This window comes from Diplotaxodon limnothrissa, linkage group LG11 (assembly GCF_057381915.1).
Source record: "Diplotaxodon limnothrissa isolate DT_005_m linkage group LG11, D_limnothrissa_male_GT1.1, whole genome shotgun sequence".
Classification (NCBI taxonomy): domain Eukaryota; kingdom Metazoa; phylum Chordata; class Actinopteri; order Cichliformes; family Cichlidae; genus Diplotaxodon; species Diplotaxodon limnothrissa.
This window is the reverse complement of record NC_140606.1, coordinates 21,657,736-21,676,624: the sequence shown is the minus strand read 5'-3', so window position 1 is coordinate 21,676,624 and position 18,889 is coordinate 21,657,736. Positions and strand designations below refer to the sequence as shown.

General features: G+C 41.7%; 1 protein-coding gene across 2 annotated transcripts in view; it reads left to right on the top strand.

Annotated features, from left to right (window-relative positions):
* Positions 1 to 18,889, top strand: part of ago3a (argonaute RISC catalytic component 3a) — a 37,635-nt gene that overhangs the window by 4,041 nt on the left and 14,705 nt on the right. For both annotated transcript variants that reach the window (XM_085366355.1, XM_085366354.1), the window contains exons 2-9: positions 10,172 to 10,343; positions 10,705 to 10,825; positions 11,025 to 11,233; positions 12,407 to 12,543; positions 16,466 to 16,600; positions 16,703 to 16,790; positions 17,360 to 17,507; positions 17,682 to 17,801. In XM_085366355.1, coding sequence (XP_085222481.1) covers positions 10,172 to 10,343; positions 10,705 to 10,825; positions 11,025 to 11,233; positions 12,407 to 12,543; positions 16,466 to 16,600; positions 16,703 to 16,790; positions 17,360 to 17,507; positions 17,682 to 17,801 — 1,130 coding nt within the window. The remainder of the gene's footprint in view (positions 1 to 10,171; positions 10,344 to 10,704; positions 10,826 to 11,024; positions 11,234 to 12,406; positions 12,544 to 16,465; positions 16,601 to 16,702; positions 16,791 to 17,359; positions 17,508 to 17,681; positions 17,802 to 18,889) is intronic.

The window sequence follows — 18,889 nt, the reverse complement described above, 5'->3', positions numbered from 1 at the left end:
CATTCTGAAAATCCTAAAGACTTGTTGCTCATAGGGCTGCTCGCTTATGGGGGGAAATTATCTCAAGAAGAAACTTGCGTTCAATGAAATGAATTACCTTTAAGTCAAGTGAAAAACTAAAGAAATAGATCTTCGTGGACTGAAGTAATCCTGCCACAAAAATAGCAGATAGTCTTTATGAAAAGGTCAAAACTACAGGGGGGGAAAGATGTGCTGAATAGGAAATCAAGAGAGTTACTGCCCTGCAAAATAGAGCATGGTAATGGGTTTATCTTGGTTTTCTCACTTTAATAACTGCAAAAGTAGAGTTTGAAATTAAAGATTGATTCCTTGAACAGCTTTAGTGGAAACAACTGTATATATAAACATACTGGGCATATTGAAAGATTTACTGGAAGACAATGAGACGGCACGTACAGTACAGCAGGGGGGGCTCCCCCACCTTCCAGCTGACACACTACACCGAGTAAGCAGGTGGGATTTGAGCTGGCTGGAGATGAGTCAGCTTCACATGAAAGGCATCCTTGGAAGTGGGTTTTACTGTCCATTAACACATTAATGGGACATGAACTAGTTTAATGAAGAACGACTCTGGAAAATGAGTGTTTGTTTGTCGCACCACCGTCTTGCTTTTGTTCTCTTCGTTTCGTTCCCCACTTGTTTTTCTCACACTCGTGCGTTCGTTTCCCGCTCTTTTTCTTTTCTTTTTTCTTTAAGTTCACACAGTTACCACCCCCATTCCCTCCCGGGTTACTGCTTCTGTATCCTTCTCTGTGCCCCAGTGGGAAACTCTGCCTTCCCTGTCATTCTCCTTGTACGTTGATTCTCTGTGGATTTTCAGCAGACAGTGGGGTCGGCTTTGAGGGAGGGCTTAGTACTTGATTTGCAGTCTCTCCTCATAATGCTCAGTTCATTCAAGCAGCCTGCTGACAATAGGCAGTCCCCGTCTAAAACCCCAGCCACCCATAATGTTAACATTGGTATATTGTTGCTGGTTTCTATGGAGAATGCAATTTAGCATTGCTTTTTAGTTGTTTTGTAGGGAGTTTTTTTTTTTCTGTTGTTGTTGTTTTATTGACCAAAGCTTCCTAAAAACATCTTTCTTTATTTTAAACAGAATATAATCTCTTAATGTAATATGGAAATGGTAAGTGTTGGCTGTTGTTGGAACGTCGCCACCGCTGCTGTCTTGGTTACAGAAAATAGATGTGACGAGGAGGCTTAGATCTGACTGTTAAAAGATTTATAAAATAGGTTTAATTTGACTGAGACCATAAACTCAGGAGGAAAATGTTTAGAGGTCAATGCAAATGACTTTTTTTCCATGTGCTTCTACAGGACAGAAGGTCTTTTTGTAGCCATAGCTGTTTCCATCTGGTGGCATTCAGATAAAACACTGGTTTAAGGCACTTCTGCTTCATTTTTGCGACCCGGAAGCTAGGTCTGTTTTTGGTCTGTTCATTCCTCAACTGAGGAGAATAAAGGTTGCTGTACTCTTGCCTTTTATTGTTGCGTTTCCCAAAATAAAATCTGATAAATAAGCTATCAGAACCATTTTAACATCCTCCCTTAAATGCTGTGGTCCTCTTATTTTCATTGAAAAAGTGTTAGTCATGTGTTGCAGTAGTATACTGGGCGGCAACTCTGTATGACACATGTTTTGGGCTTGCAGCTAGTGGGTGTGCATTTTGTGAAAAGCTAGAGGTCTGTGATGTGTCACCTTGCCCTCTTTTTCACCTCCACCTTCCCCCTTTTTTTCCCCCCCCCTTCCTGAGATCTGTTTTTGGGGGGAGCTCTAAGGGTCTCATTTTTCTTTGGGGGGGTGATATGGAGAGGAAGAAGGGGGCGGGTGGTGACTGAGATAGGGAAATGTGTCTGTGTGCTTTGTTTTTGAGCTCACTGGAGAAAAAACAGAAGTATATTGGTTAATCAGTTCCAGCAGACTATCTTCATTATTATTCCATTCGGCATTGACAAGAGAGCTGTCAATAGGCAGTCACGTAAGGTAGAGGTGCATTTGTTTGGAAAAGAGGAGGTTGATTTAAATGCTTCTCAGGTGATGTAATGACAGAATAATTCAGCAGAACCAGAGGGAGTCATTTAAGAGGCCAGTGATTCCCCTCATTTCTACCTTCTGCTGATATGTTAGAGGACTACATCAATTTTTCAGTACGATCAGAAGTCAGTCATTTCTGATTGTTGGCCTTTGGCCTCAGACATGTATTTAGTAGATCTAAAACGTTAAGCTGAAGACTTTAAACAGCCATTTTGAACTCTCTTTGTATAAATGTGGGAAATTAGACTAAAGGAAAAGCGTACATGGCCAGAGGCTAAACGATACGTTGATGCTTATTTCATTTGTCTCGGTTGTATCAAGGTGTTAACTGTGTAAATAATTCAAAACCTTTAGCTCTAATTATATTAACTATTATTTATTAAAGTCCAGTTTTAAAACAAACTTTTAATGTAAGCCGGTTCTTATTAACACTTTAACACAACATCAAGTGTTGCTCTGTTTCGGTTGTAGTTAAGCTATTAGATTGCTCCATCCACTTTTCCACTCAGCCTGGACTAGTAAAACGGAAAGCCCCATTTAGCCTGCCTGAATAAATTCTCCCGGTCATTTTAACACAGCTAGGACTTTTTGTGTGTAAGTACACACATCTATCTACATATGAATAAATGTATGTATAAAATATGCGTAAGCTGAGTCAGTAAGACGGCCTAATGCCAGTGAGTCAGAAGAATTTTCTCATAATAAATGATTCCTCACCCCCCCCCCCCCCTAAAAATCCCCTCACCTGCATCTTTCTCAAAGTTTTGTCCAGTATTTAATCACAAATGGTGCAAAGATAACGAAATGCAATATGGAACTTAATGAACATAAATTTAAAAGCTATAAAACTGATGACAAGAAGATGTTTTATAAAAAGTTGGGGTGAGGGGTACTTTACCCTGACCTCTTCTTGGAACAAAACCAGTTGTTACAGTTTTGAAGGTAAATTTTTAATTGTTGCTTAATAATTTTGGGCCTTCGTGTTTATGTATTGATTTTTTTAGTTTTCCCCCTCTCTTTCAGTTTCATAGTTGGTGAATGTTATCAGTCTGTGACCTTTCTGAACACCAGCCAGGCCAGTTTGGCACGGAAACTCTTTCTCTGCACATACTTGGTATGCAAATTATGTAGTTTGGTATTTTCTTGCTGATTTTTCTTGGAAAAAATGCGTCACGTAGATGGCAGCATATGTTACCCTAAAACCTGTACATCTTGATATTCTGGAGGGAAACCTTCAGTCTTGGCATTCATGTGGACGTTACTTTGGCACATAACACCCAACTAAACACTGTTGCACACTCTTACCAACAAGGCATTGGCACCCACTCTCCCTTCAAATTCTCGAGATCCCAATTTAATTGAGTTTCCCCGAGTTTAGCTTGAACAAACTTGAGCTACATCCACCAACAATGTCCCAGCCACCACAGAATACAGTATCTCTTGAGGTCAAAGCTGTTTTGAAGATACAAGAGGAACCGTTACTATGTTAGGGAAGTGGCTTAAACGCGGTTGGTTGGTGTACATTGTTCAGCGTTAATTGTGAATTCACAGTTATCCACGTGAACCTCCTGATCTCCTTGTCTTTCTTTGTTGAGCTTTCAGGCACAGGGAGAAAATTCAGGCTCCACAAAGAAATGCCTGGAGATCTGGTAGAGCAGGTCATTCACTGATCAGGCGGTTGGTGGTTCAATCCCTGGCTTACTTGCCCTTCTAGTTTGCAATTCAAAGTGTTCTTGGGTAAGATACGCAATGCCCAGTGCATCCACTGAAGTGTGAGCACGTTCTTGATGGTTACATTTTATTTTTATTTATTTATTTTTTAAGAGCACTGTATTTATGTGTGAATTGATGAACATAACATGTATTGGCTTTAATGCTTGGAGTAGAAAAGTGCTATGTAAGTGCTGGTCTATTTAGCCTTTTACTCTGACTTCCAAAACATGCATGGTAGCTTATTCTAAATTAGTTGTCAGCTTGAATGCAAGGTGGATTGAGCACTTAAGTGCAGTGTGAATCTCTGCGAAAAGGCAAAATGTGGCTTGTAGTGTAACCTGCTTTGAGTGGTCAGATTAGAAAAGCTCTGGATAAACTCCAGTCGCTTCATTTTATTCCTCCACACAGTCAGGCTCGTAAACTGTGCACTGATAATGAACTGGATGGTCTCATTCCTCTTTTACCTGGAAGATTTTGAGTCCGTGATTTCCAGAAAAAAACCCTCAGATTTTATTACTGACTGTTTGCAGAGGAAGTGATGTGTCTGGAGTATATTTGTGTATGGTTTGTTCTTTGCAAGTTTGAATTTTAATCTGCATTTGTGAATGCGAGGGTGTACCTTGCCTTTCACCTGTGACAGCTTGAATAGGCTCCAGCACTCCAATGATCCTGAATTGGATAAGCAGAAGAAGATGGATGGATTGAATGATTTTAAAAAAAAAAAAAAAAAAAAAAAAAGTTGGTAGTAATGATTGAAATCCATTGCATTCTTGTAATAATTACTTTAATTAATAAATTACTTTAACATCCACTCTTTAGCTCACGTTCTGCTTCAGTTTGTTCTCGTGTCTGATCAGGGACTCGTCAGCCTGTCAGTATGTGGCATCTTGTTGGTGTCTATCCGTGGTAGAGAGTGGCAGCGACTCCCTTGGGTGCCAAATGCAACACTCTTGAGATTGATGAGGGTGGAAGAAGAAGGGAGGAGTCTGGCTGTGAATGGTGTGCATCAATCCTTGCTGTCAGTCTTTCTGCGTATGTCTGAGTGTGTGTGTTTGTGTGTGTGTGTGTGTTTCTAGGATCTGGGTGTTGGGACTGACGCCATTGTGCCTGGCCACGGAGCACTCTCCCTGTTCCCACAGCGCTGGCCTCTCCGGATTAGAAACACAACAGCTGTATTGTGTGTGTGTGTGTGTGTGTGTGTGTGTGTGTGTGTGTTGGTGTGTGTTGGTGTGTGGACATGTGCACTCGTTAGTAGCGTGGACGTTTGTGTACTGGGGGATGTGGCTGAGGGAGTTAGCAAGGACTGGATGTCAGCCGAGCTTCTCACCAGCTAGTTATTCTGGCTCTGAGCCCACTGTGTACAGTGTGACTGTGTGGTGTTGCAAAGCAGCGGAGTGAAATGAGTTCACATTGCTGAGATGTTTCTTGAAAATATTCATACTCTAAGAAAGGCATCTCAATTATTGGTTTGTGATATAATGTTTACTTGTATCTTATTCCATGTGCACCACTGCAGAGCAGTGTGGCACTGATGGCTCAGTAGGGTTGTTTACAATTAATAAAACCAAATATCTTCACTTGTCTTTGCCAAAGGTTTTCTAGTAATACAAAAAGCCACTAAGGCATCTAATTTAATATCAATGACTGCGTGTGGATTCTTATTTATTTATGTCATTGAAGAAATCTGCTATCAGTGAAACTACGGTAGATTAATTCAGGTTCTGAATTTTTCAAGCACAGAAAAAATGGAAATGGTCATTTGTCATTGAGCCTGTTGCTAACAGAAAATGCTACTTCGATGTGGGACGGACTGTCATTTGTTAGGTGTTTGGTTTTCACTTTGAAAAGCCTTGTATTACTTTTTACCCTCCCAGCCGTTGCAGGCTGATGGGGTATTGGCGTCACTGTGCTGGGTGGGCAAGCGACGTGGCCACTGAAGTTTGTGACTGTGATAACTTGAACAAGGTGATGCGGCAGTTTCAAATTGATACTATGGGTATATCTATTAGGATGTTGAGAGGTAGCACTGGTGGCCACTAGTATTTCTCTTAAATGTGGAGATGCCTAACATCTCAGCCCTGTCTCTGGCCCCTCATCCCAAATAGGTCGCAGCGAATGGCTGCTACTCCGTGAGCCTGGTTCAGCCAGAGGTTTCTCTCTGCTAAAAGGCAGTTGTTGTTTTTTTTTCTTGCCACTGTCGCCAAGTGCTTGCTCATAGGGGGTCATCTTGGGGTTTTCACTTTATCATTGTAACGTCTTTACCTTACGATATAAGTGCCTTGAGGCAACTATTGTGATTTGCCGCTACATAAATAAAATTGTATTATGGAGCTTTGTAAGATTTGGCAACATTTTAGAACCTCTTAAATGGCAGTCCATCCATTTTCTTCTGTTTGTCTAATTCAGGGTTGCAGTTGGGCCGGAGCCTATGCCTGTCATAGGGCAAGAGGTAGATTGGTGACCTGTCCAGGTTATAATCTGTCACTCTCACATTCACACCTAGAGCCAATTTAGTGTTGCTAAGAATAACCTGACATGCATGACTGTGGGAGGAAGCCATAGTACCCACAGAGAACCCTCGCAGAAGCACGGCGAAACTCTGCACACAAAGGCTCCAGTTGATTTGAATCCAGGTTTGTTACCCAGACGAAGCCATGTTAGCGAGAAAAAATACAAATAAATCCAGTCTTTAGCACACTCATTGTCTTAAATAACTGCCCTAAAATTAAAACAAATAACTGATCCCAGGGCTTAAAAACCTTTTTTTTTTTTTTTTTCTCAACCAAAAAAATTAAATACATGAATGAACGTAGATTATTATTATTATTTTTTTGACTTTTTGACTTTTTGCCCTCTTTTACTTTGCACATTACAGCCTGGGGGAAAACATACTTATAGATTACATCTACTCTCTTCTGTTTAAGACGTCCTTCCTGTAATTACCTAAAAGTGCACAGTGCACAAATACACATGCAGCGTGGTATTTTTCAACTTGCGGAGGTTTCCTCGAACGCTTACAGATGCTGAGTCTACAAAGACTTGGTAACCGTTTTGATGTACACGTCTGTGGTTCAGATTTCACTGTTTGTAAAGGCAAACTGTAACAGGCGCTCCGCCAGCAGTCGAAGACTTTAATGCCCTCTGCATATTTTGATTATCATTTCGTGTTTTTTCCTCTATAGATGTTACTGTAAATTAGTGTATCACGCTTGCGTGTTGTGGGTTGTACAGCTTCCCACACACCTAGCAAGCCCCAAGTGTCCCCAAGGTTTGATTGTCAAGGTCTGAGTCATCGTATAAAAATATCAGTACTTAGTTGTCATGAACGTCTTGCTGAGAGTTACCTCTAAATCTTTTATACTGGTACTGTGGTTTTTAAATTTTTTTTTTATAACAAAGCGTGAGATTTGTACTGCTCTCACGGTCACTCCACCACCATCTTCAGTTAAACTTTCCTCTCAGGCCTTCTTGTTCCTGCTTTTGTCGATAACTCCGTTTGTTATGTCTGTCTGTGGAGGGAACTGAGATGCAGCTTTCAGGAGAGAAAGATGCAGGGAGAGATACTTGGCCTGTTGCTGAATGATCGGGGTCAGGGTGGCTATTTGGAAAATGCTGTAAAAACACATCTGTGTGCCATGCTTGGTAAATTTTCAGCATCACAGCATGGTGCCTGCCATGCGCGTAATGTTGTGAGGTCCCATCTATGTTCACAGCAAGCAGTAATCGCTGCAAATGCATACTTTGGCAGGTTTTATTCATCTGCAGAAATCTAAGTAGATTATATAAAAGGAAAAAATCTTTTGGTTTCTTTTTGCTGTGCACAAGAAGTTTGGGGCTTAAGGAAACTTAAGTTTTTTGAATTGTTTCTGTGGAGATTTTCACTTTGCATGCACCATTACATGATCTCAAAACATTTGCAAAAGTGACAGACTCGCCCATAATCGCGATTCACAGGAAGCTAAAGAATGCAGAGGCCGTCTAGCCAAATACCACAGTGATGGGACCGGTGTTTTGATTACAGCGGCACAACTTGTTTCGATGCCACGACGGCATGACTGCAGGAGGCAGGTTGATGGGACGTTTAGCTTCAAAGAACTAAACGTTTGTTTCAGGAAGACGTGACATTTGTGTGAAATGCCAGAAATGGTAACTAATTGTGTAACGTGGGAAATATAAGGCCCTTCTTTCAGCATGCCGGTGCAAAACCACAGCTACAAATTACTGTACATCCGTGTGTGGTTTTCATATCGAAACAAAAGTAAGTGGTAGGGGTGTGTGTCTGTGTGTACAATGCCACAGCTTGTTGCTCTGTGGTATGCCTTTTTTTTGTTTTTGTTTCTTCGTTTCTTTTTTCTTTCTTTTTTCTTTTATTCACTGCAAGACCCCATCATTGCTCCTGTAATTCACTCACTGCATAATCCAGGAACAGGATGCTCAAGTATGTGTTTCTGTGCCTGTGGTGGCTCTGTGACTCACACTGAATGGAAGTCAGAGGTAGATGAAAGCTAGAAAAAGCCAACTCTGCCTACTATAATCCTACCACTCCCTGCCACCCCTCTAATACTTCCCAACCTCACTGGGACCGTAACAAAAAAGAAGCGTTCTTATTAATGAAGAGCTTCTGGAAGTTTGTATCAAGGACTGGAATTTGTGGAATTGGCACACACCTTTTCTTGCGTTCATTCAGACTGATCAGCATGTCTTCCTCCTCTTTTCTGTTTCGCCTGTGTGTCTCAAATCAGGCTTACCTCACAAGTTTCACTAAGGGGCCCAAGGGAATTACCATTACAAAGTACGTGTGCACATAGTTTTGTGTGGGAGAGACGACCACGACAGGAATTCCAGACTTCTCTTTTTCAGCATTTTACCCCAGCAGCGATTTCAAACAAGTGGCCTTTACCCTCCATCAACCCTGTTAGCCTTCACTCCAGAGCCCACCAGGGGAGCAACTGAAAAATTGAGCAGGGCAGAGAGCACCAGCTTCCAAAGCCCGACTGTAAATAAACAAGCTCACGTTGTCTGCTGATTCGTCACAGAAGGTTTCTGTTTCTGTTGTGGAGAGGTTTTTATGAACTTCCCTTCAGCTGGGCCCTCAACCCCAGTATCACCCACAGATGTCAGAAATGTGCAATGAATCACAAACGTAATATGACTCATGTTTCAGTGACACATTGGGGGCAGAGCCCCAGGCATTGAAAACTGAAAAAAGTGGTTGTGAAGAGGCATGCATAAAGCGAGTCCCTCTGGAGTTTTTGTGTAAAAGTGTCTCTTGTATAACAATATCCTAGTGAACTGTGGCATTATAAGTTGAATCCAAACAGTGCATTGGCACATCAGCATAATCGTTTGGGCCGTGTGAAGGCAAGCCTCAGCAGAGCCAGAAATAGCCCTGACATGAGCGTGGTGCATTAAGTTGAACAGAACGCTCCGTTTCTGGATCAAAGTGACTCATGTCAAAGACATCTCATGGTCTTGGTGTTGGTGTGCGCATGTTCTCTTAAGACCAAATGTGTGATCTGTGTCGCACACAGGTCAACTGCCCGACACGTGTTTTTCGTTCTCTTAGTGCTACACAACTAGCCTTCATTAATATTGCGCGGTGCTGTTGTAGTTCCAGGAGAAAGTTGAATCATTGTTTTTTCCTGCTCCTCCTTGAGTTGGCAGATCCTGTTAAAAGTCATCTGAAATGTGACGACAGTCATGTCGGAGGGATGTGAAGTCACAACATTGAGTTTGTTTATTTTCTTTTTCTTCGCGGTCTTTCTGTTGTTTGTTGTTATTTGGATGAGAGATTTCTTATGATAGAAGCTGTTGTCTTGCATCATTGAATATGTTGGTCATCAAGAGTATTTCATCTGGTGACTCATGCACCTCCTCATTCAGATTCTGTATATAGTTAAAATGAGGCGGACACATGTTTCATTGTGAGTCGATGTGTCATGAAGCACATGTCAAAGAGCTTACATGTCTGTGGGTTTTTCTCACTCTTTTTTTTTTTTTAAAGTATGACAGTATTCAGTACACAGTCATTACTATTTCTTTACTAGATGTTTCCCTGCGTATCTGCATCATCTCTAGACTTTCCTCTGTATGCAGGATTACGGTAAGTTCTAAGTGTTAGATGTGGTTTCACTGAGTGTAGCATGTTTGTTTATTAAAAAACATAAAAGTACCTTTTAATTCATCGTGCATCTTCTTTCTTTCTTTCTTTTTTAAATGAATAAATAATTGCTTGTGTCAAAAATGAAACTCCAAGCAAATAATGTAATATCTTCTAAGGAGTATATTGCTAAATCTAATCAGCTTTTAGACTTTACTGAAGATAAACTAAAGGTCTGAAAATGCTAAAAGTTCCAGGATGTGTATCAACCTCACATCATCTTTTAATTTACCCCCCCTCAGGAGCCGTTGGGGCCCAGTCCCTGTTCGCCATGCCTCGGCGGCCTGGCTATGGCACCATGGGGAAGCCAATCAAGCTGCTGGCCAACTGCTTCCAGGTGGAGATCCCCAAGATGGATGTCTACCTCTACGAGGTGGACATCAAGCCTGACAAGTGCCCACGGCGAGTCAACAGGTAAGATTGATCCACTGGCTGCTTTCTGGAAAACCTCTCACATGCAATATTTACATTAGCTACATTTCTCGTTCTAATCCATCATGAAATATTGAGCAGCTTGAAGTGACCTAGCACTTGCCAGAGCGTACCTGAAGTTGTTGTACACAGAAGATATTGTTTGTGTTGTACAGGAGGGGCACGGGATGAAAGCAAAATCTAATGCTAGCTTTTTTAGCCTGGCTTATAGCTGCCAACTGCCGCTTCTGTCCAGTGGAGAGCTCACAGCACACAGTGTAAAGTTGTGCCTGTTACTTCTGTCGGCATGCACTTTTTACAAGAGACAGAACAACTGCAAATCCTTTGTGTTCATCTTGTGCAGGGAGGTGGTTGACTCTATGGTGCAGCACTTCAAGGTGACAATCTTTGGGGATCGCAGGCCAGTCTACGATGGAAAGAGGAGTTTGTACACAGCCAACCCACTGCCTGTGGCACCCACGGGGGTGAGCTGCAGAAAAGACACAGACACAAAGGAGACAAACGCTCCTTTTTCTTCAGTGCAAACTGAATGTACTCAGACACACAATCTCAGCTGCTCATTATCACCTTAAGTGAGAAACGATGCATCCCTGCGGTTGTTAAAGAACGTAGACGATGTTCAGAGCATCAATCTGTCTGCACTCCTTTTGTTTTGGCCCACAGGTGGACCTGGATGTCACTCTCCCAGGAGAGGGAGGGAAAGATCGGCCCTTCAAAGTTTCCATTAAGTTCGTGTCTCTCGTCAGCTGGCACATGCTCCACGAGGTGCTGACTGGCCGCAGCATGCCTGAACCCCTTGAGCTGGACAAGCCTATCAGCACCAACCCTGTACACGCAGTGGACGTAGTACTGCGAAACTTGCCCTCCATGAAGTGAGCTGCTTATTGCTGTCATGTTTTGTTTTTTGTTTTTTTCTTGAATGATTTCCTTATAATACCATGTAAGATAACTGGCAGATAAAGTTATGGAATGAACTTAAATTAGGAACGTTTTCATCCTTAATTTACTTTTACCTTCTGTACTTTCTTTAGCTTCATCTTCAGTCACCAAACACAGACATTGTAAAATCCAATCCCTGAGATACTCATAGCAAATACAATGTATTTATTTTGTCCTAGTAGCACTAATATCAGCACTCCGATCCCAGCGGAAATCAAACACGGCTGACACGGTCGCTCACAAGCACCTTACCACCTTTCATTCAGTATCGCTTCCCTAAGGCTCAGCAAAAGCACAGTTGAACACAATATTGCCAGAGCTGTAATGAAAACCTTTTTCAAAGCATTATTAAAAAGTGGTAATATCGACACCTTTCATTTAGCTGTGCTCACAGGTTCTGGCAGCCCGGTATTACATTGGCATTTTGACACATTGCAAATGTAGGATTTGCAAAGACGAATGAGACCTATATACAATACATAATGAGTCTTTTTGGACGGGTAATAGGAGGTTAATGGGTCCGGGCAATGTTACCACCCTCTCATCTCGCTGATGTACTTTCAGGCCATATTGAACAGCAGCTGAATGTGACTCCGCATAAATTCATATTAACCTACATTCTCAATTCAAGCTAATTTTACTTTTTCCTTCATCTTCAACGCAGATTTCTTTTGCTCCTATTTGACCTTTTGTTTTTCAGGCATAGCCGTGAGATCATGGTATGCTAATCCATATGAGCCAAAAATTCAGGCTGCTCTAAATGCTCTGCTTTAGGACTCTTGATGATGTAATTAAGAGGGGATATCTTAATATTGCTATCTCAGGTACACAGCATTGGCCTCAGTCACTTACTTTTATAATCTTCTGTTTGCAACTGTCAGCCAATCAGAAGAAAGCTGGCTTGATTAACAGGTGGCTTAAAGGGAGAATTGCTAAAACACCTCCTTACAGACACGGTCAGTCTGCATCAAGCTGCAGATTTATATACTGTTAGTCATATATAGAGCTACTCTACTAGAGCCCAGAAAAAAATTGTGGAGCTGGAAATGAGTATGATTGGGTTCCCTTTAATATCAAACTTATAATTCCCCGTTTTCTGCATCTAGGTACACTCCAGTGGGCCGATCCTTCTTCTCTGCTCCAGAAGGCTACGACCATCCTCTGGGAGGTGGGAGGGAAGTTTGGTTTGGTTTCCACCAATCTGTGCGCCCTGCCATGTGGAAGATGATGCTAAACATTGACGGTAAGAACAAAAACCCAGTGTTTTCCTTGCCATCATTTTTTTTTTTTTTTTTAATTCTTGACTCAAAAACAAAAGAGTAAAGTCCATATTCCTCATATTACTAAATATTGAAAAATGCCCAACACCCACAGCCTCTTCTTTGTAACTCAATTTTTGGTTGTTTACAGTCACAAATCAATTTTGCCATTTCACTTTTGCAGCTGGGGAAGCTGGATTATAATATCAAGTCTCCATGTTACAGTTTTTATAGAGTTTTTGCACATGATCTTTCCACTTTTTATTTGAAGAAATGTAATGACTTTATTGGACAAAACTTTGACATGCTTCTTAATAGATGCATGTCAAACTTTATTTGTTTCAATAGCAATGATGGGGTCTGGCAGGCTCACTTCATGCTGTACTGAGGGCCTAATGTTTTCATGAATACCTTCTGTAGTCTAAAGAGAAACTTAGGCCACGTTCACACTGCAGGCGAAAGCGCATCAAATCCGACTTTTTGGACCCTATGCGACCCATATCCGATCATGGTATGACCGTGTGAACCACACAAATCTGATATTTTAAAATCCCATCTGAGTCACTTTAGTATGTGGTACTGAATCCGATACATATCTGATGTTTCAGAAAGCGACTGCTGTTTGAATGGTCATGTCGCATTAAATCCATCTTTTACGTCACTGACACAAGACAGACGCCAATTATCAGCGCCGGAGAAGACATCGTGAATGTTTCCTGGCCATCCAGTGTAGATGTTAGTGAAACTGTTGGGAAGACAACATTGGAGAAACGTTAACATTTTATTTGTACTGTATGATCTGCAGATTCTGACAGAAATCTGCAACTATCCTTTGAAGCACCGCTCCTCTCTAAAACTGCAATAAGGATCATTATTAGGCCATATGTAAATAACAAAATAACTTTATAACTTAAAGCAAAATTGGGAAACGTAAAGTCAGGAACAAGTCTTTATATTAAGGGCCATCAGTCAAACAATATTTTTTGGTCTGGTCTAAACAGAGTGCGTTGTGTGTGACGCCTTCTTTTGCGCATGCGGGCCGCTTTGAGGGTTCACACTAGAGCGCGTTTGCTGTCACATTTTATTTGTAGTGTGAACGAGCAGACAAAAACATCGGATTTGAGCATTAAGACCTGCAGTGTGAACATAGCCTTAAAGATGAGCTTTTTGCTCTTGTGTTGTCACGCAACCAACCTCGAAACTCCTGCTGATTCGATTTGTTAGCGTCGAGTTAATTCTGTTGGCTAAATGTGGGTTGTTTGGAAATGAGTAGAACTGTTGAAAATCGAAATCAATAATTGGCTCTAGCTTGAGCTTCCTATCAGTAGAGAAACATGACACGAGACAATGCACTACAATTTCAATCTGTTGTTATTTGTGGAAAAATATGTGGCAGAGGGGATGGCAGAGAATGTGTCCTGCCATATGCACACCGCAGGAGGCTTGTGGAGATTGTGTCTGGCAGGGCTGCTGATAAGAGAGTGTGTGAGTGTGAGCGAGAGAGCGCCTAAGGAACACGGAGGAAAGTGGGTTCTTGGCTGGATGGGAACTGACTAGTTTGTTGCTGTGGAGACGGAGAGAAGCATGTATGTGTGTGCTTGTGCTGTTGTGCCTACATATATGAGACTAGTGGGTGTTTCTGGGGTCAGGAGGGTAGCTGTGTGGAGCGTTTCCTTGAGACAGCTTTTGTTTAGTTCTAAGTGCTTGAAGCCGCTGTCTCTTTTGGAGCATCTCTGCTGCTCTCTGATTTTTTTTTTTGTCTTCTTTGGCCTCTTGTACAGAACACTTGGCCACCTGAAGTGTCTTGTCTGCTCTTCATCAGCAAACTAGAACTCCGACTCTTTGCAAACCATTCACATGCTGCATTGTATATTTGTAAAGCAAAGTAGTAAGCCTGCCTTAAATAGCCAAGCACGAAGGAAACTAACACTACCTCCCACAGTCTGCATTTTGTGCGTGTAAGTACTCTCAACAGCTACTTCATTAAGTACACCTATTCAATTGGTCTTTAATGTTAAAAATCTAATTGGCCAAATACATGTCAGCAACTACTTTAGTCGTGGTCAGAACGACCTGCTGCGGTTCAAAATGAGCATTAGAATAAGAAACAAATGTTATTTAAGTAACTTTGAGTGTAGTCTGACATCAATGGAGCATTTACAAACTGCTTCAAATCAAATGACTCAAATAGCTACTCTGTATGCAGAAGAGCACCTGTGAAGACACAACACATAGAATCTTAAAGTAGATGAGCTACAGCAGCAGAATTTTGACCCTACCCCATGAATGGAGGTAGGGTCAGAATTTGGTGAAAACAACATGAAGGAATGGATCTGTCCTGCCATAAATCCTTGGTTCAGGCTGCTGCAGGTGATGTAATCGTGTGGGGGATATTTTCTTGGACTACAGGAGTATTGATGCTGACCATGTCAATCACCACAGTATACTTCTGATGGCTGCTTCCAGCAGAATAGCATGCCATCTCACAAATCTCAGATCATCTCAAATTGGTCTCTTGAACATGACGATGAGTTCACGTATATCTCAATCCAATAGAGCAGTAGGAGATTCGCATCATGGATGTGGAACCAACGACTCGGCAGCAACTGTTTGATGCCATCATGTAAAAATGGACCACAATCACTGATGAATGTTTCCAGCACCTTGTTGAATCAGTGCTGTGAAGAATTAAGTCAGTTCTGAGGCAAAAAGAGGGTCCAACCCGATACAAGCAAAGTGTATTTAATGAAGTAGCCAGTGAGTGTAAATGAAATTATTTTAATTGCAGAGCAGTGAAATCTTTTTTAAAGTTTTCTTTTACTTCGGTGACTCAGACACTTCTGCGCATAGATAATGAAAACAGAATGCGTGGGAAGGTAAGCTAAGCGTCATAGATGTGCGTTTTTAGTGTTTTCAGAGACTATGTTGATGACAACGCATCACTAGATTACTTCTCAAGATTCTCATCCTCACCGCCGCACTTCTCCATCTCCCCGTGTCCATTTTTGGGTTTCCTTTGATCTGGCTTTTAGTTTTGTCATACCTGTTCTTTTTTTGTTTCCCCCTCTCTCTCATCTCACAGCTACTTTTATGTGCTTATACACAAGGTGCTAATGCAAGGTAGCCTCCACATCCCCTTCTGCATGAATCATGCTTCCTGCGCTGTGTGGTTACCATGCACATTTTGAATGAACATCAGGAATACACTTTGTTCCTTTTGGAGTCTTTGCTGTTATAGCTCAGCTGGTCTTTATATGGTGATTTTGGTCCTTTACTGTCAGGTTTTGACTTAAGCGTTTATTTATTTTTTATTCTTATCTCTACTTGAAAACAATTTCTTTGGGAAGTGCCGCGAGTGTCCCATTGGCACATACCTCCACTGCCTGCTAACCGTGCACTGAAAAGGCAGAAGTGTCACCACCTGTTCTACTCACGAAATTTGGTTTCCTGTGACTACTTTGTCTTCATCAAATTGAAAGTGAATTTGAACGCTGGTGTCATTTTGTCACCTTAGAGGAAATTCGGTGCAGATGACGAGCTTTTCTTGACGTCATGAAACTTTCGAAATCGCTGTAAAAATGGTGGCTGTACTGGATGTTTTCCATGGGTGCACCAGAAGACGAACTTGAAAAGGGAAATTGGCAAAGAAAAAGAAAGTAATGCTAAATGTTCTTTCTGTTGATTGGACAGCCTTTTATTTTTTCTGATGTTGATTCCTGTCCAGTAATAAACAAAACATGATTTTTGACTGGATATAACTTTTTTCTCTTTCTCTCTCTTTCAGTTAGATATTGTTTGCAGTGCGTCATATTCATTTTTCGTGTTTTTTTTTTCTTTTTTTTTTTTTTTTTTTTTTTGTTGTTCCTAAATGACACTAGTTGTTTTTTTTTTTTTTTGCCTTTGCAGTGTCTGCCACAGCCTTCTACAAAGCCCAGCCAGTGATCCAGTTCATGTGTGAAGTGCTGGATATTCACAACATCGACGAGCAGCCTCGGCCTCTCACAGACTCGCACAGGGTCAAATTCACCAAAGAAATCAAAGGTGACGAGTTGAGTTCAAATCGGATTAAACTGGGACTCCACGAATCACAGCTCTTCATACAAAAGCAAATACTTAATGGTAACACTTTGTATTATTCACCAGGTTTAAAGGTGGAGGTGACGCACTGTGGAACCATGCGGAGGAAGTACCGCGTCTGCAACGTGACCCGTCGACCTGCCAGCCATCAAACGTGAGTCAGCCTCTGGGGCGGGCAAGGGAATAGGAGCCACTGCGAACAGTGTGCGAGTGAGATGAAGGCAGGGGAACCAGAGGATGTGTTCACCGAATCACTACCAAAGAAACCAGATAATGGCTGACTCATCCGACAACCATGCGCTCGATGTTAGTCATCCCTTCGTGAGGCAGCTGTGTGGCTGCAGTGTCGGGACTGAACTGCTCTCTGTGCCATGACTACAGTTTGATTATTTTTTTTAAAAGGGAAATTATCTCAGAGTGATTTGTCAGTTTAAGCCCGACAAAAACACATGTGGATCTAAGCTTGGTAGTTATTGCTTACTTCCCTAAGCCATTTCTTTCATCCTGAAACTGACAATAAACCAAATATCTATTTAAAAACAAATAAAAAAAATATGTTAAGACTTTTAGCAGTTGAATAGCTTTGCATTTGCAGAGGGATGACCTTCTGTCTGTCACTTGCACATTAAGCAAATTAATAGCGAAATAATGCGCGGGGCGCTTGACATAGCTCACATCAATTAACATTTGCGTTGCTCTTGACAAAAACTCTCCTCTCTGCAGGTTCCCTCTGCAGCTGGAGAATGGGCAGACTGTAGAGCGTACTGTAGCCCAGTACTTCAGGGAGAAGTACAACCTGCAGCTCAAATATCCACATTTACCCTGTCTACAGGTGGGCCAGGAGCAAAAGCACACCTACCTGCCCCTAGAGGTGAGAGAAAAGAAGCTGCATTTCCACTCAGTTATGGGGGGGTCCGACAGTAACTATTAAATCAAGCATGATGGTCTGGTGGGCAGCTCCCAGAGCAGCTGAAGGAAAAAGCTCCGGTTTGCCCGGGGGGGAAGAAAAAAGGAAAGCCTCTTATTTGCTTTTGTTTCCTTGCAGGTGTGTAATATTGTAGCTGGTCAACGGTGCATCAAGAAGCTGACAGATAATCAGACCTCCACTATGATCAAAGCCACAGCTCGCTCTGCACCTGACAGACAGGAGGAGATCAGCAGGCTGGTGAGTTCTGGAAATGCCCTCTGAATACGGCTCTCCTGTCTTCTACATGCACACGGTTTGAATATAGGAAATTACAATAAAGGGCTGTGTTTTAAGAATTGTCTGTTCAGTAGAGAAGAGGGGTGTCAAACATAAGGCCCACGGGCCAGAATTGGCCCGGCAAAGGCTCCAATCTGGCCCACTGGACAACCTTGGAAAAATGTGAAGGAAGTTCTAGATTTTGAATTTTTAGTTTTATTCTTACAGTTTATCCCCCCCTCCCCCCACCCAACACACACTACATTATTATTAAATAATAATATTAATATATTTTAGTGATATAATTTAACACATTTTGTATCGGTTTATCAGGCAACGGTAGCTTGAAATTTCATTCAGTAGCATATTATTAGTAATACTGCTGCATGTATTGCTGATGTATTTATGTTTACTGCTGTTAAAATTAAACCAGCAGAGCATTTCATCCCTCTGTAGTGCTTCAAGAATGCATTCCCAGTGGTTGAGTTTAGAGTAGAGGTCAAAAGTAAGAGCCTCTTTTGGGGGTCAGGGGTGACTGGGTGCATTGTTAGGCTTGTTGATACTTGGTTGCTGTACCGTTCACTTTTTGTGTTAAATTACGGGTCTTATAAGCTCCTCGACTACATTCTCATTTTATATTGTGAGCAGAGGCAGGTCTACACGTTTCTATATCACATCTGGTCACTGCAGGCTCAACAAAATGTTGTAATCTTAATAGCTTTAATGTGGAGCTACTATAGTGTCTGCGGCATGCTGTTTAGAGAGAGGATGACAAACTATGTAGTGACTCCCTCTGGCCACGGTCAGATCAGCAGCACACATGTAATACCTGCCCTCACCTTATTAAACCCTGTCTTGCTATCTGTTGACTGTGGAGCAAAATGGCCACGTTTGCCCACAGGAAATTATTGTCGATGTCACTGCGCCGGCATTTTCATTATACGCAACATTTCTCGTAACTGAAAGAACACGGTGGTTGGAATAACAGATTGAATGTTGCAGGAGCACAAAACAAGCAGATAATCTGTGTTTGTCAGAACTACATAATGGATCCTGTAATACTTTTGGTT